This window comes from Pseudophryne corroboree, chromosome 4 (genome assembly GCF_028390025.1).
Source record: "Pseudophryne corroboree isolate aPseCor3 chromosome 4, aPseCor3.hap2, whole genome shotgun sequence".
Classification (NCBI taxonomy): Eukaryota; Metazoa; Chordata; class Amphibia; order Anura; family Myobatrachidae; genus Pseudophryne; species Pseudophryne corroboree.
The window spans coordinates 226391848-226410363 of record NC_086447.1 but is presented as its reverse complement, the minus strand read 5'-3'; the positions used below and the strand labels follow the sequence as shown (position 1 = coordinate 226410363).

The 18516-nt window shown below is 44.0% G+C and overlaps 1 protein-coding gene across 1 annotated transcript in view; it reads right to left on the bottom strand.

Annotated features, from left to right (window-relative positions):
• LOC134910877 (ceruloplasmin-like) overlaps positions 1–18516 on the bottom strand; it is a 327221-nt gene that overhangs the window by 75175 nt on the left and 233530 nt on the right. Inside the window, exons 16-17 of the mRNA XM_063919263.1 lie at positions 17771–17899; positions 17489–17595 (exon numbers count right to left, since the gene is read on the bottom strand). Coding sequence (XP_063775333.1) covers positions 17489–17595; positions 17771–17899 — 236 coding nt within the window. The remainder of the gene's footprint in view (positions 1–17488; positions 17596–17770; positions 17900–18516) is intronic.

Genomic DNA, 18516 nt, shown 5'->3' with positions numbered 1-18516 from the left:
GCTGGTTGCACACTAGGGGCTCTCCTGAGCTTCTAGTAAAGAAAGTATTTGTTAGGTTTTTTATTTTCAGTGAGATCTGCTGGCAACAGACTCACTGCTACGAGGGACTTAGAGGAGAGAAGCGAACCTACCTGCTTGCAGCTAGCTTGGGCTTCTAGGCTACTGGACACCATTAGCTCCAGAGGGATCGAACACAGGCCCAGCCTCGGTCGTCCGGTCCCGGAGCCGCGCCGCCGTCCCCCTTGCAGAGCCAGAAGCAAGAAGAACATCCTGGAAATCGGCGGCTGAAGACTCCGGTCTTCATTAAGGTAGCGCACAGCACTGCAGCTGTGCGCCATTGCTCCCTATGCACACCACATACTTCGGTCACTGATGGGTGCAAGGCGCTGGGGGGGGGGCGCCCTGGGCTGCAATTAGAGTACCTTACATTGGCAAACAGCACATAATATAGTCTAAAAAACTATATATGTGCAAAAATCCCCCGCCATAATATAAACATAAGAGCGGGAGAAGTCCGCCGAGAAGGGGGCGGGGCTATCTCTCTCAGCACACTGGCGCCATTTCCTCTTCACAGCTCCGCTGGAAGACAGCTCCCCAGGCTCTCCCCTGCAGTTTCCAGGCTCAAAGTGTAAAAAAGAGAGGGGGGGCACTAAATTTAGGCGCAAACTGTATATGTAAAGCAGCTATAGGGAAAAATCACTTTGTGTTAGTGTAAATCCCTGATTATATAGCGCTGTGGTGTGTGCTGGCATACTCTCTCTCTGTCTCCCCAAAGGACTTTGTGGGGTCCTGTCCTCAGTCAGAGCATTCCCTGTGTGTGTGCGGTGTGTCGGTACGGCTGTGTCGACATGTTTGATGAGTAGGCTTATGTGGAGGCGGAGCAGGTGCCGATAAGTGTGATGTCACCCCCTGCGGGGTCGACACCAGAGTGGATGGATATGTGGAAGGTTTTACACGACAGTGTCAACTCCTTGCATAAAAGGTTCGATGACATAACAGCTGTGGGACAGCCGGCTTCTCAGCCAGTGCCTGCCCAGGCGTCTCAAAGGCCATCAGGGGCTCAAAAACGCCCGCTACCTCAGATGGCAGACACAGATGTTGACACAGAGTCTGACTCCAGTGTCGACGAGGACGAGACTAATGTACATTCCACTAGGGCCATCCGTTGCATGATTACGGCAATGAAAAATGTGTTGCACATTTCTGACATTAACCCAGGTACCACTAAAAAGGGTATTATGTTTGGGGAGAAAAAGCAACCAGTGGTTTTTCCCCCATCAGATGAGTTGAATGAAGTGTGTGAAGAAGCGTGGGCTTCCCCCGATAAGAAACTAGTGATTTCTAAAAAGTTACTGATGGCGTACCCTTTCCCGCCAGAGGACAGGTTACGTTGGGAGACATCCCCGAGGGTGGATAAGGCGCTCACACGCTTGTCAAAAAAGGTGGCACTGCCGTCTCAGGATACGGCCGCCTTAAAGGAGCCTGCGGATAGAAAGCAGGAGGCTATCCTGAAGTCTGTACATACACACTCAGGTACTATACTGAGACCTGCAATTGCTTCAGCTTGGATGTGTAGTGCTGCAGCATCTTGGTCCGATACCCTGTCAGAAAATATTGATACCCTCGACACGATTTTGCTAACCATAGAGCATATTAAAGACGTTGTCTTATATATGAGAGATGCACAGAGGGATATTTGCCGGCTGGCATCTAGAATTAATGCAATGTCCATTTCTGCCAGGAGAGTATTATGGACTCGGCAGTGGACAGGTGATGCGGATTCTAAAAGGCACATGGAGGTTTTGCCTTACAAGGGTGAGGAATTGTTTGGGGATGGTCTCTCGGACCTCGTTTCCACAGCAACAGCTGGGAAGTCGACATTTTTACCTCAGGTTCCCTCACAGCCTAAGAAAGCACCGTATTATCAGGTACAGTCCTTTCGGCCCCAGAAAGGCAAGCGGGTTAAAGGCGCGTCTTTTCTGCCCAGAGGCAGGGGTAGAGGGAAAAAGCTGCACCATACAGCCAGTTCCCAAGAACAAAAATCCTCCCCTGCTTCCACTAAGTCCACTGCATGACGCTGGGGCTCCACTGGCGGAGCCAGGTCGGTGGGGGCCCGTCTCCGGAACTTCAGCGACCAGTGGGTTCGCTCACAGGTGGATCTCTGGGTTCTACAAGTGGTATCTCAGGGATACAAGCTGGAATTCGAGACGTCTCCCCCTCGCCGTTACCTCAAATCAGCCTTGCCAGCTACTCCCCAGGACAGGGAGGTAGTACTGGCGGCAATTCACACGCTGTACCTCCAGCAGGTGATAATAAAAGTTCCCCTCCTTCAACAGGGACGGGGTTACTATTCCACAATGTTTGTGGTACCGAAACCAGACGGTTCGGTGAGACCCATTCTAAATTTGAAATACTTGAACACTTATATAAGGAAGTTCAAGTTCAAAATGGAATCGCTCAGGGCGGTTATTGCAAGCCTGGAAGAGGGGGATTACATGGTATCACTGGACATCAAGGATGCTTACCTACATGTCCCCATTTACCCACCTCACCAGGTGTACCTCCGTTTTGTGGTACAGGACTGCCATTACCAATTCCAGGCGTTGCCGTTTGGTCTGTCCACGGCACCGAGGGTATTTACCAAAGTAATGGCCGAAATGATGATACTCCTTTGAAAGAAGGGAGTTATAATTATCCTGTACTTGGACGATCTCCTTATAAAGGCGAGGTCCAGGGAGCAGTTGTTGGTCGGAGTAGCACTATCTCAGGAAGTGCTACAACAGCACGGCTGGATTCTGAATATCCCGAAGTCGCAGCTGGTTCCTACGACGCGTCTGCTGTTCCTGGGTATGATTCTGGACACAGAACAGAAGAAGGTGTTTCTCCCGGAGGAGAAGGCCAAGGAGTTGTCATCTCTGGTCAGAGACCTCCTAAAACCAAAACAGGTGTCAGTGCATCACTGCACGCGAGTCCTGGGAAAGATGGTAGCTTCTTACGAGGCAATTCCATTCGGCAGATTCCATATTCCAGATTCCATGCACGGATCTTTCAGTGGGATCTGTTAGACAAGTGGTCCGGCTCGCATCTTCAGATGCATCGGCTGATCACCCTGTCCCCCAGGGTGTCTCTGCTGTGGTGGCTGCAGAGTGCTCATCTACTCGAGGGCCGCAGATTCGGCATACAGGACTGGGTCCTGGTGACCACGGATGCAAGCCTCCGAGGTTGGGGGGCAGTCACTCAGGGAAGAAACTTCCAAGGACAATGGTCGAGTCAGGAAGCTTCCCTACACATAAATATTCTGGAACTAAGGGCCCATGTAAACCGACAGGGCGGCACAAGAAGCAGGATGGCGATGGCAGAAGCCACAAGGATTCTCCGATGGGCGGAAAATCACGTGATAGCACTGTCAGCAGTGTTCATTCCGGGAGTGGACAACTGGGAAGCAGACTTCCTCAGCAGGCACGACCTCCACCCGGGAGAGTGGGGACTTCATCCAGAAGTCTTCCAGCTGATTGTAAATCGTTGGGAAAGGCCACAGATGGACATGATGGCGTCCCGCCTCAACAAAAAGCTAAAAAGATATTGCGCCAGGTCAAGGGACCCTCAGGCGATAGCTGTGGACGCTCTAGTGATACCGTGGGTGTACCAGTCGGTTTATGTGTTCCCTCCTCTTCCTCTCATACCAAAGGTACTAAGGATAATAAGAAAGAGAGGAGTAAGAACTATACTCGTCGTTCCGGATTGGCCAAGAAGGACTTGGTACCCGGAACTGCAAGAAATGATCTCAGAGGACCCTTGGCCTCTGCCTCTCAGACAGGACCTGCTACAGCAGGGGCCCTGTCTGTTCCAAGACTTACCGCGGCTGCGTTTGACGGCATGGCGGTTGAACACCGGATCCTGATGGAAAAGGGCATTCCGGTTGAAGTCATTCCTACGCTGATAAAAGCTAGGAAGGATGTGACAGCAAAACATTATCACCGCATATGGCGAAAATATGTTGCTTGGTGTGAGGCTATGAAGGCCCCAACAGAAGAATTTCAGCTGGGTCGATTTCTGCACTTCCTATAGTCAGGAGTGACTATGGGCCTAAAATTGGGATCCATTAAAGTCCAGATTTCAGCCCTGTCTATTTTCTTTCAAAAAGAACTGGCTTCACTGCCTGAAGTTCAGACGTTTGTTAAGGGAGTGCTGCATACTCAGCCCCCTTTTGTGCCCCCAGTGGCACCTTGGGATCTCAACGTTGTGTTGGATTTCCTAAAATCACATTGGTTTGAGCCACTTCAGACCGTGGAGTTGAAATATCTCACGTGGAAAGTGGTCATGCTTTTGGCCTTGGCTTCGGCTTGGCGTGTGTCAGAATTGGCGGCTTTGTCATGTAAAAGCCCCTATCTGATCTTCCATATGGACAGGGCAGAATTGAGGACTCGTCCCCAATTTCTACCTAAGGTGGTATCAGCGTTTCATTTGAACCAACCTATTGTGGTGCCTGCGGCTACTCGGGACTTGGAGGCTTCCAAGTAGCTGGACGTAGTCCGGGCCCTGAAAATCTATGTTTCCAGGACGGCTAGAGTCAGAAAAACTGACTCGCTGTTTATCCTGCATGCACCCAACAAGCTGGGTGCTCCTGCTTCTAAGCAGACTATTGCTCGCTGGATCTGTTGCACGATTCAACTTGCACATTCTGCGGCTGGACTGCCGCATCCTAAATCAGTCAAAGCCCATTCCACGAGGAAGGTGGGCTCTTCTTGGGCGGCTGCCCGAGGGGTCTCGGCTTTACAACTTTGCCGAGCTGCTACCTGGTCGGGATCAAACACGTTTGCAAATTTCTACAAGTTTGATACCCTGGCTGAGGAGGACCTTGAGTTTGCTCATTCGGTGCTGCAGAGTCATCCGCACTCTCCCGCCCGTTTGGGAGCTTTGGTATAATCCCCATGGTCCTTACGGAGTACCCAGCATCCACTAGGACGTCAGAGAAAATAAGAATTTACTCACCGGTAATTCTATTTCTCGTAGTCCGTAGTGGATGCTGGGAGCCCGTGCCAAGTGCGGATTGTCTGCAATACTTGTATATAGTTATTGCTTAACTAATGGGTTATTGTTATGAGCCATCTGTTCAGTGAGGCTCAGTTGTTATTCATACTGTTAACTGGGTATAGTTATCATGAGTTGTACGGTGTGATTGGTGTGGCTGGTATGAGTCTTACCCTGGATTCCAAATCCTTTCCTTGAAGTGTCAGCTCTTCCGGGCACAGTTTCCCTAACTGAGGTCTGGAGGAGGGGCATAGAGGGAGGAGCCAGTGCACACCAGATAGTACCTAATCTTTCTTTTAGAGTGCCCAGTCTCCTGCGGAGCCCGTCTATTCCCCATGGTCCTTACGGAGTACCCAGTATCCACTACGGACTACGAGAAATAGAATTACCGGTGAGTAAATTCTTATTTTTTTTTTATATTTCTATGGGGGTTGGGGCGCATTTTTAATGTCTATATGGGGGGCGAATTTTTTACTGTTCGCACTGGGAGCCAAATTGTCTAGAAACGGCCCTGAGCTGAATGAATTCTGAAGTGTATGGAGATATACTGTATGCTTAGATTCAGATGGACAATGGCCTAAAACATACTGCAAAAGAAACCCAGGATTTTATCAAGGTAAAGAAGTGGAATATTCTGCAATGGCAATCGCCTGATCTCTTCCCTATCAAGTATGCATTTCACTTGCTGAAGACATCTGTAGTAGTGGCCTGGCAAAGCATAACAAAGGAGGAAACCCAGCATTTGGTGATGCCCATGGGTTCTAGACTTCAGGCAGTCATTGCCTGCAAAGAATTCTCGATAAAATATTAAAAATTAACATTTTATTTATAATTATGTTCATTTGTCCAATTACTTTTGAGTCTCTGAAAATGGGATGGTTGCAATTCCTAAATGTTTTATACAATATTTTTGTTCAACAGCTTGAATTACTGTAAATATCAGTCTGCACTTCAACTGCATCTCCATTGTTTAATGTCAAATCAATTGTGAAAATTGTGTCAGTGTCCATTTTTATATGGGCCTAACGGTAAATCATATAGGACACACATATATACGATATACACATACAGCAGGTTGTTGATGAGGGCGGGGGCCGGCCTCTTTGGTTCATTATTACCATGTGATATGAGGCTGCTATTCGTGGATCTATGGGAGAGGGTGGAACCAAAATGATTATTCTCTGAACCACATCAAATAGACTCCCATTCCCTTCCTACAGACTCGGAAACCACAGCATTATTGTGATTACGGGAAGTGTGCAAAGGAAAGCAGCCTGTTAGGATTGGTTTCTGGGTATACCTCCCCCCCAGTGGGGGGCGATTAGGGCGAACGCCCCCCCTACACATACCGGCACCGGGATGGATGGCGGGGTCCCGCCACAGTGCCGGACTGGAGAGCGGTGCAGCGCGCAGGGTGGGGGGGGAGGGGAGACAGAGCGGAGGAGTGACATAGTAGGCGTGCGCACAGGGGTTGCCTGGTGCGCACAGCCACCCCCCCTCACACACGCCTGCTGCTGCCGCCGATTCCCGTCTCCTTGACGCTGAAGGGAGGAGAGCACTGCGCGCGCCTCTCCTGCCCACTGTGTCCCCGTCTCCGGCAGTCATTTTAAATGTCTGTGGCTGTCAGCTGATCAGAGCTCACGGACCGGCTCTTGATTGGCTGCCGGCCCGTGAGCTATGATTGGCTCACAAGCCGTCGCTATATTTCAAATGGCCGCCGGAGACATGGACTCAGTGAAGAGAGGCGCAGAAGAGACTCGCAGTGCGCTCGCTCCCCCTCAGCATCAGAGACGGGAATCGGCGGCAGTGTCACTGGCAGCAGGAGGGTAAGCACCACTGGGGGCATTTGTATTCTGGCACCACTGGGGGCATTTGTATTCTGGCACCACTGGGGGCATTTGTATTCTGGTACCACTGGGGGCATTTGTATTCTGGCACCACTGGGAGCATTTGTATTCTGGCACCACTGGGAGCATTTGTTTTCTGGCACCACTTGGAGCATTTGTATTCTGGCACCACTGGGAGCATTTGTATCTGGCACCGCTGGGGGCATTTGTGTATCTGGCACCGCTGGGGGCAGTTGTATTCTGGCACTGCTGGGAGCATTTGTATTCAGACACCACTGGGGGCATTTGTGTATCTGGCACCGCTGGGGGCATTTGTGTATCTGGCACCGCAGGGTGCATATGTATCTGGCACCGCTGGGGGCATATGTATCTGGCACCGCTGGGGTCATGTGTATCTGGCACCACTGGGGTCATGTGTATCTGGCACCACTGGGGTCATGTGTATCTGGCACCACTGGGGTCATTTGTGGATCTGATGAATTTCGGCTCATTCTGTGTGCTATAATGGGAATTTCGGCTCATTTTGTGTGCTATAATGTGAATTTCGGCTCATTTTGTGTGCTATAATATGAATTTCGGCTCATTCTGTGTGTTATAATGTGAATTTTAGCTCATTCTGTGTGGTATAATGTGAATTTCGGCTCATACAGTATGCTATAATGTGAATTTCAGCTCATACCGTGTGGTATGATGTGAATTTCGGCTCATACAGTATGCTATAATGTGAATTTCAGCTCATACCGTGTGGTATAATGTGAATTTCGGCTCATTCTGTGTGCTATGCAGGAATGGCGATCTGCCAGTCTATATCACCAGTGCGCAGGGTTCTCTCCACTAACTGGCAACATTTTATTAGTAATGGCAACAATAGTTAATTTTAGAAGCGAACGGGAATGGCATCTCTAAGTGGGAGGAGCTATGATTAGGGGGAGGAGTCATAATTCTTAAACCGCCCCCCCTAAAAGTTAAGTCTAGATCCGCCACTGCTCCCCCCCACCCGCATGCATAAGTGCAATATTCCACTAGCTCAATATGCAATTGACACAGCAAAATATTAAAATTGCAAAAGTAATAAAGATCTTAAAAGGCATACCAAAATGTATAGCAAAAATGAATATACTAAAATAAAATGGAATCCTCAATTATCATACTATCTTTTGATAACTTGACATAAGATCTACTGACAGTTAATCTTCACTTGATCACGCCCTTAGTGTTGAGTACAGTAATGCATTGTTCAAGCAGTGGTGATCGTCAATAAGGAAAAGTACTAATGACTGATATTAATTCTACCAATTCTGTTGAAGTGGGCTGTCTCCACGTGTGTGAAGTGGCTCTATCTGTACATAAAGTAAAGCAAAAACTATGAAGATGGAAGGAACATGTTGAGGTATGTTTACTAAAGTGTAAGTTTTTAGAACTGAAGATGCTTGCCATAGCAACCAATACGATTCTAGCCTTTATCTTCTAGAAGGTGCTAGATAAATAATAAGCAGTATTTGATTGGTTGGTTGCTATGGTCAACATATCTACTTTTAAAAACCGGCACTTTAGTAAATATACCACATTGCCACCATAATCCAAAATATAACACAGTAAGAGCTCCTCTCTCCTTGCTACATACTGTACTGTAGAAATGGCATAAACAGAAAAGTTTAAAGTAGGTGCAAACACCATAAATGAATCCTTACATAAGTGTCCTTATGAAAAGAATGGAGTGAAATCTTGATTCCGTATATTCAGTGTCCTAAAGTCCCTTGTCCACACAGACTCAATGGTGTATATTACTTCTTTCTCTCGATAAAGAAGAAGAGGTCATAGTGCAGATCAATTTAACAGGGACAAAGGATTTATTTAACACAGAACACTCACAATATTCACAAATAAACAAGCATGTAACCACTCAAAGTGGATGGAAAGGGGTGCTGGCATCGGACATCTTCTAATTACCCTCCCAGAATGGCACAAGGGATAGCACCGGAGGTCCCGGGCACTACAGCAGTACAAGGGAAGTCGAAGCACCGAGGTCAGTCCACCCACAATCCAGAAAGAGGCTGTCACCACCTGCTTAACGCGTTTCGGACACTTTTGGTCCTTCCTCAGAAGCATGGTGGTGGGTGACACTAGCAGACATATTTATACCTATCACATAATGATATAATTAGGCCCATATGCGGGCCATCCTCCCGCCGAAACCGCCGATCACCGCCCGTGACCGGAACCGGAAGTAGATTGCGTTCCAGCGTCACTTTCCGGAAGTTCATTATGCGTTCCACGTACGGGTTCCCACAAAACGGAGATCCACAGAAATAGTTCCACATTGAAAAATGTTCATAATGGAGGCATAAAAACTTTGTAGTCCAAAAACATTATGGGAATCGCAAGTCCATTTAATATCCATCATAAAAGAAAAAGAAAAAATAAGAATCAGATATATACAAGACAAAATATATATATTAAAAAACATTACATTTATATATTCCATATATATTTAAATAAATAAAATTACATATATATTTAAATTCATTTAAAATATACATATTTTGTCTTGTATATATCTGATTCTTATTTTTTCTTTTTTTTTCTTTTCCTTTTCTTTTCTTTTTATTTTATGATGGATATTAAATGGACCGGTTCCGGTCACGTGACTTCCGGTCACGGGCAGTGATCGGCGGTTTCGGCGGGAGGATGGCCCGCATATGGGCCTAATTATATCATTATGTGATAGGTATAAATATGTCTGCTAGTGTCACCCACCACCATGCTTCTGAGGAAGGACCAAAAGTTTCCGAAACGCGTTAAGCAGGTGGTGACAGCCTCTTTCTGGATCGTGGGTGGACTGACCTCGGTGCTTCGACTTCCCTTGTACTGCTGTGGTGTCCGGGACCTCCGGTGCTATCCCTTGTGCCATTCTGGGAGGGTAATTAGAAGATGTCCGATGCCAGCACCCCTTTCCATCCACTTTGAGTGGTTACATGCTTGTTTATTTGTGAATATTGTGAGTGTTCTGTGTTAAATAAATACTTTGTCCCTGTTAAATGTATCTGCACTATGACCTCTTCTTCTTTATCGAGAGAAAGAAGTAATATACACCATTGAGTCTTTGTGGACAAGGGACTTTAGGACACTGAATATACGGAATCAAGATTTCACTCCATTCTTTTCATAAGGACACTTATGTAAGGATTCATTTATGGTGTTTGCGCCTACTTTAAACTTTTCTGTTTATGCCATTTGTATCTTTGGAATTTTTGGTGAAGGTTCCTCTGTTTATTAGTGGGCTGCATTTACATCAGAGTTAGCGCATTTGTACAATAATTTCTCTGTAATTGTCTTCTCTTCACTTATTTGAACATTTGCGGCAGCCATGTTTACTTTTAGAGAAAACAGGAGGGAACTCCTCTCTAGTATTTTTGATGATGAAAATGATAATAATATATGTGATGAAGATTTAACCACAGTTTTACATAAGCTTGAAACAGCAGTGTTAAAGGAGAATCGTTTGTGTTGGGAGATTTTGACCCTAGAAAAATATCAAGCTTATAAGATGGTCCCTAAGGGGTTAAAAATAAACAAGCCGTCCTCCTTTAACAGCAACAATGAAAATTTCATAGAGGAGTGGAATATGATTTTGGAACAATGTTCTTTCAGGTTGATGGATTTGATTATCAAAGAACGACGAAGTACAGTTGAGACATTAAATAATAATCTCCAAAATGCAATTATTGGTAACTCCCTGTAGAGAGTTGGAAGATTTCAAAGAAGCAGAAATTGAAACTGTTAGGAAGTTAAATAAAGAGACACGGGAACTTAGGGAGAAAAAAGTTAAAAAATTCCATAGAGATAAGGAAGGTTATAGGACTAGTGAGGAAACTAGGACTTTGCCTGATGTCAAAATTAATGACCCTTCGAAAAAAGGAAAAATCTTAATCCATAGTGGAGAAAAGTAGAAAGAAAAGGGACTGATTTTAGAAAACCTTTTATTAAGGAAAATTGGAGGCTTAATAGAAGGGAAGAATGGAGACCCAATCGACAGTATGAAGATAGATGGGGTGAAAGAAATGAAAGGAAGAACAGGAAATATTCTCTAAGGGAAGACGTCCCCACTAATAGGAATAGATTCCAACCTTTAGAAAGGGATGAGGAAGTACACACCCCATTTTTAGATTGGGGACCCAGGTCGATAAGGTGGAGATTTTAAATAAAAGGAAGTCTAAAAGGGGAAAAAGGGCAGGAGTTAAGAATAAAAAGAAAACTAAAATAATGGACATTAGCCAGGATAACCATAATACTGGTCAAAAAACATCTACTATGAAAGTATTTAATCTTAGCAAAAGGGAACTTTCTAAGGATGAAGAAAATGTTTTAAAAAAGGGCTTGAAATATGCCCCTACAAGTAAAAGTGATCCTTTTGAGTTTTATGTTGATCTGGAAAAGTTTACTCGGAAATTAACGATTAAAAAATTATTTTTAAATAAGGATGGTGATAAGGTATTGGAAACTGAAAGTGAAGTAACCTCAAATTCAGGTTTTAAACCTAAATCCACTTTTTATCCCACCCATTGTAAAGGGAGTTTTATAGATTGTTTTGGAAAGATAGTAAATGAAGAGGTGGAGAACAGAAAAAAACAATAAAAAATGTAATCTTACAAGTAAAGAACGCTTGGCGCTGAAGTCCTTAAGAGAAGATAAGGAGTTAATTATTAAACCGGCCGATAAGGGTGGAGGGGTGGTTCTTATGGATAAAAACGATTACATGGCGGAAATTGATAAACAGTTATCAAGTGGTAATACATATAAGAAATTGAAAAATGACCCGACTGCTAGAATTAAAAATGAATTATTCAATCTTACTAAGGAGGCAATATTAAATGGTGCCCTTAGTCAATCTGAATCAGACTTTATTAATATTCCACATCCGTCAGTACCTACGATTTATGTTTTACCAAAAGTCCATAAGGACCCCCTCCACCCACCAGGCAGACCTATCGTGTCGGGCGTTAACAGCATAACGTCCAACTTATCTGCTGTTATAGATGCATATCTTCAACCTTTGGTTAAGGAAACTAAAGCTTTTCTTAAGGATACAGGAGACGTTTTACGCATATTAAAACATTTTGAATGACAGGAAGATTTTATAATGGTGAGTGGAGATGTGTCTACACTTTACACCATTACTGATATAGACTTGGGAATAAAAGATGTGTCCTATTTTCTTGACAGTTCTAATCTACCACTTACCATTAGGAGTATTATAATAGAGAGTATTAAATTTATTTTAACTAATAATTACTTTTATTATAATGGTATGTATTACATGCAAATGGTAGGTACTGCCATGGGCACCAGATTCGCACGCAGCTATGCAAATCTTTTCATGGCATACTGGGAGGATCTAACAGTGTGGTGTGATGGACGGCTGGGTGTGGGTCTGGTGTCCTGGAACCGATACATTGACGATATTTTATTCATTTGGAAGGGCACAGAAGAAGGTCTTACTAAGTTTTGTGAAATTTTAAATACCAATAATTTTAATATTTTTATCACTTTTACTGCTAGAGTGCTAGTAAGGAAGAATTGTCTTTTCTTGACCTATGTATTTATGTGAAAGATGGTTCGCTACAAACCAAAACCTACAGAAAAAATACTGACTCTAACAGTTACATAGACAAGCAGAGTCTTCACCACAGGAACTGGCTGGATGGCATACCCTATGGCCAGTTCCTGCGTGTAAGACGTAACTGTACTGAGGATAAAATTTGTGAGGAACATATGGAAGAAATGGGTGAACGTTTCTTGGAGAAGGGGTACGAAAGAGCCCAAATAGAAACGGCAAAAGGAAAGGCGTTAGATGTAGAAAGACAGAGCCTCTTGTTTACAAAAACTAAAGATAAGAGGAATGACCAACTGAATTGGTCTTTTATAAGCAAATTCAACTCAAATCATAAAGAAATAGATGCTGTTTTTAAAAGAAATTGGAAAATTCTAAAACAAGACCCTGTGATTGGTGCTAAATTACTAGCTAACCCCGTTTTTATATATAGACGTGCCCCGTCTCTTAAAGATAAATTGGTTAAAAGTTCGATTGATGAAGTAAAAAGGACCAGCATCAGAACGATCGGATTCCATAGGTGTGGTCTTTGTACTATGTGTAAACTAGTCAAAGGTCCTAGTAAATTGAAGGAATTTTGTGTTAAGGATAAGTCTTATACCATTAAAGAATTTCTGACTTGTAACACCAAAAACGTGATTTATGGTTTGGAGTGTAAATGTGGTCTTGTCTACGTAGGGAAGACCAGTAGAAAATTAAAAGTGAGGTTGGCAGAACACACTTATAACATTAGAAAGGGTTTGGACAGCCATACTGTTTCTGCACATTTCAAAAAGGTTCACAACTCTAACCCAGCTGCCATTAAAGCCTTTTGGGGCATACAGGGGATTGTCCCATCATGGAGAGATAAAGATGTAGAGATTAGACTCACAAAGGCAGAAATGAGGTGGATCTATATACTGAAAACCCTGTCCCCGGGAGGACTTAACGGGGACTTCGAGCTAAAGTGGTTCCTCTAGATCCTCTCTAGCTTTAATTCTATTATCATTTTATCACTCCTATTTTTTACCTTTCGTTTTGAGTATATACAATTTCAGTGCTGCTATCTCCCCTTATATATGAATTTAATCCTCTTTTAAATATATATGTAATTTTATTTATTTATATATATGGAATATATAAATGTAATGTTTTTTAATATATATATTTTGTCTTGTATATATCTGATTCTTATTTTTTCTTTTTATTGTATGATGGATATTAAATGGACTGTGATTCCCATAATGTTGTTGGACTACAACGTTTTTATGCCTTCATTATGAACATTTTTCAATGTGGAACTATTTCTGTGGATCACCGTTTTGCGGGAACCCGTATGTGGAATGCATAATGAACTTCCGTAAAGTGACGCTGGAACGCAATCTACTTCCGGTTCCGGTCACGTGACTTCCGGTCACGGGCGGTGATCGGCAGTTTCGGCGGGAGGATGGCCCACATATGGGCCTAATTATATCATTATGTGATAGGTATAAATATGTCTGCTAGTGTCACCCACCACCATGCTTCTGAGGAAGGACCAAAAGTGTCCGAAACGCGTTAAGCAGGTGGTGACAGCCTCTTTCTGGATCGTGGGTGGACTGACCTCGGTGCTTCGACTTCCCTTGTACTGGTGTGGTGTCCGGGACCTCCGGTGCTATCCCTTGTGCCATTCTGGGAGGGTAATTAGAAGATGTCCGATGCCAGCACCCCTTTCCATCCACTTTGAGTGGTTACATGCTTGTTTATTTGTGAATATTGTGAGTGTTCTGTGTTAAATAAATCCTTTGTCCCTGTTAAATTGATCTGCACTATGACCTCTTCTTCTTTATCGAGAGAAAGAAGTAATACACACCATTGAGTCTGTGTGGACAAGGGACTTTAGGACACTGAATATACGGAATCAAGATTTCACTCCATTCTTTTCATAAGGACACTTATGTAAGGATTCATTTATGGTGTTTGCGCCTACTTTAAATTTTTCTGTTTATGCCATTTGTATCTTTGGAATTTTTGGTGAAGGTTCCTCTGTTTATTAGTGGGCTGCATTTACATCAGAGGCAGCGCATTTGTACAATAATTTCTCTAACATACTGTAGAAAGATAGCATTTGACAGCAGAAAAGAACCACTTGGCCCATCTAGTCTGCCATAAACACATATACATACACACACTTACATACTAGGGTTCATTTTTTTGCCTTGAGCCAATTATCCTACCAGTATATTTTTGGGATTGTGGGAGGAAACTGGAGTACCCGGAGGAAACACACTCAAGCATGGAAGAATATACAAACTCCACACATATAGATTTGTAGTGGGAATCGAACCCGGGACCTCATTTATGTGAAACAGGAATGCTAACCATTACACCATCTATACTGCTGAAGGTTATAGGTTCTAACTTCAGTCCTTTTATCTCTGCTGAACTGCTTCTCTGTGCTATCATCTGCAAGTTTTATATCTATATTGGGAAGGAAGCAATCTCTTCTGCCAGTGCTATGTTGTCTGCCCTACTTTTTAAAGGCTGGTTGGTTTCCTAACACATGCAGTATATCCCTGGTCAAGCTGTTTAATGACCTTTTGGGTTATCCCCTAGGCAGGTGAAAACATAAGCAAAGTTGATTGCAGTCTGCTCAAATTCCATGCTGCTGGTATGTACGGTCAGTGGCAAACGCAGTATTTTGTATTAATATTTATCACAATATATGGTCTATAGTATAGGCTGCATCAAACATATTTAAATAATATAAATAAGATAAGTAATCAGGAAAAGGTTAAACATACTATAAATACATAAACATAATACAACCAGTACTACACTTTCTATGCAAACATTCTCCCACCTTATGGTAAGGCTCCTGTCTCTTCTTCCTGGTAGCTACTCTCTGGTCCAGTGCACTGATTGAGGACTCAGAAACACATACACCGCAAACTTGGTAGAAGAAGCTTCTTCCACTGGGCATGTGCAGCATCTCTGCTCTGTCCCTTAAATTGCATGATGTGGCGGCAGCTCTAGTAATCATATTATATACCATTGCTATTGTTATAATTTGCGCAATTTGCCAAGATGAGGGGGGTTTCTGGGCAACCAGAAACCCCCCTCTGCATTTGCCTATGTGTACGGTATATATGTTTTTTTTCAATTGATGCTAGATTTAGGAAAAGAGCATTAAGTGGGCAGTGGGGGTGGTCATGACTCCTGGGGAAACCTCTGCAGAAGCTGTGTGCTCCAACAGCATGCTGGGTAATCTGGGCATGTGGTTACCCATCCCTAAAAGTTCTTGGTATTTTTCACCCATAATCATCCCTCTGAGCCCTCCTGGAATTGGCATTTGTCCTGAAGAGGAGGTAAGCCTCAGAGTGGAGCTATAATGGAGTAAAATTTGTAAGAGATCCGATCAGGGGCATACGTTCATGCCAGACACTAAGAGGCAAAGTAGAGGGTGGTGCCCCCCCTTCCCCTGCCTCCAGTGGCTATGGTTTGCGCACCTGCCGACTTCCTTCAACAAATGCGCAGAAGCAGAGCTGGTGCCACACATTTTTCTCCTCTTCCTCCACTTTCCCCATCCATATAACACACTATACTCTACTGCTCCCTTTTTCCGCAGCCCTCACTGCGCTCCCCTTACTCATCCACATCCCACATTGTGCTCTCCTTTCCCCACTGTGATCCCAATGCTCCTTCCCACATGCCTGACTGTGCTCCCCTTTCCAACCCACGTGCCTCATTGTCCTCCCCTTCCCATCCCACATGCCTCACTGTGCTCCTCTTTCCATCCCACATGCCTCACTGTGCTCCCCTTCCATTCCCACATGCCTCCCCATGCTCCACATCCTACATGCTTCCTTGTGCTGCCCACATCCCTCACTGTTCTACTCATCCCAAATGCCTCACTGTTCTTCCCCATACCACATGCCTCACTGTACTCTCCATCCACATGCCTCACTGTACTCTACATCTCAACATGCCTCACTGGGTTCCTTGTTCCTACATGCCTTTCCTGTGCTCCCTTTCCCACATGCCTCACTGTACTCCATTTCCCCATCCTACATGCCTCACTGTACTCACCTTTCCCCATCACACATGCCTCATTGTACTCCCCTTCCCACATGCCTCACTGTGCTCCCCCTTCCCAAATGCCCCACTGTGCTCCGCTGTGTTCCTCCATCCCACATGCATACTCCCCTGCTCCTCCTCCTAGCCCCTCATAAGACAGACCCCCCCCCCCCCCCCTCCCACACGTTGAACTTATCTTACCTCCAGTCAACAGGTACATGTGCCCCCAGGCTGCTGCTGAGCCTGCTGCTGCTGGGAGTGGCTGAGGACTTGGGTGGGGGTGTAGCTGCCTAATGACTTCCCAGATCTACCAGCCAGTGATCTGGGGAATCTGAAATAAATTGAGCTGTTTGTTATACTATGTATAAATTATGTGATCCCATACGATACAATATCGTATGATATTGTATAAAACATCTTATCAGATCGGATCGTGTGTACACACTACAAACGATGTCAAACGATGTCTAGAAACAAAGTCATCACTGGAATTCTAAAGCACACAATATCGGCTCATCAAGACTGCATGCAGTCTGATGTACGAGGTCGCATGCGACCTGCGGGAGCGCGCATCGTACGTCGGATCATGCATACACATTATGCAATATCATTTTAGGACTGAACAATATCGCTCAGATTGTGAACGATATTGCATAGCATGTATGGACCATTATTCTAGTCTCCTGAGAACACTGGCTGAGAGATCTGAGGAGGAATCCTTAGTCTTTGATGTATGGTTCAAAGTCAAATACATGTGTGTGTGCAAATGATCTTTTAATATGTTACTACAAATACTAATTTTTCCTGATTACTGTACATTTCTGGCCACTAAGCCTTGGGGTAAATCAGTGGAACTGGTTAGTGTTCAGAAGGTCTGCTTTTAATAAATCTTCTCAAAGCTTAACAGGACACAATCCTGAGATAATAACCTCTGGATTTCTACAACAGAAATAAGCAGACCTACCTTAATATGGTCAACTGTGGAGTAATAAGCCCAAGTCAAACAATCTCCTTCATGGCTATTAGGTCCGGATCGTTGGGGAACTTTCCATATGTACATTTCTCTATGTCCTGTAAGTAATTGCTTTATGTGATAAGCACATTATACATAATAGAAGTAGTACATAATAAATTGTATGACTTTACAAATAAATGTATTACCCATAGTTACATACTATTTTCCAAATGAAAAGTAAAACAATATACTTCTGTCATTAATATAAAGAATGTTTGAAAATTAACTTACCAGGTTGAGTGGCCTTTATTTCATTCTGTTTTGGCAGAATACCGTGGGCATAGATTGAGTATGGTCTGCTTGCCATGTTCTGAAATATTATTTTAATGCTATCACCCGTATTTGCCATTATGATTGGACCTGACAAGTATTAGAGAATTACCTTTATTAACTTTAACCAGGGAAATGAACTACAATAAAATGTTTTCTGTATTTCGATTCACATCTCTCAGTTTACAGTCACTTTGGAACTAGCAATGTACATATCACAGTGTGTAATTGGCCTTTGTCCGATGGGGATGTATTTCCCCACTGTCACTCAATGCTGCTTTACGAAGAAGTATACTGTATGTTACAAGTACACAGCTCTCACTCAGCATAAAATCAGCATAATGTCAACACGTCGACATCTGCATGACGTCAATGATATTTCCAATACATTTTTAGTCTAAGCCTAACCCTAACCACAGCCTAACCCTATTAGTAGCCTAACCCCAACCACAGCCTAACCCTAACCACAGCTAGCAGCAGCTGAGCCCTATTAGCATCCTAACCCTATTAGCAGCCTAACCCTAACCATAGCCTAACCCTAATAGTAGCCTAAACCTAACCACAGCCTAACCCTAACAGCAGCTTAACCCTATTAGCAGCCAAAACCTGATCTCCTCCTCCTGTACCCGCCACTGGTTCCTTATGTCCATTTTGCTACCTTCTGTGCATCAACAGTTCACAAATAAAATCAAGGGACGTCATAGAGG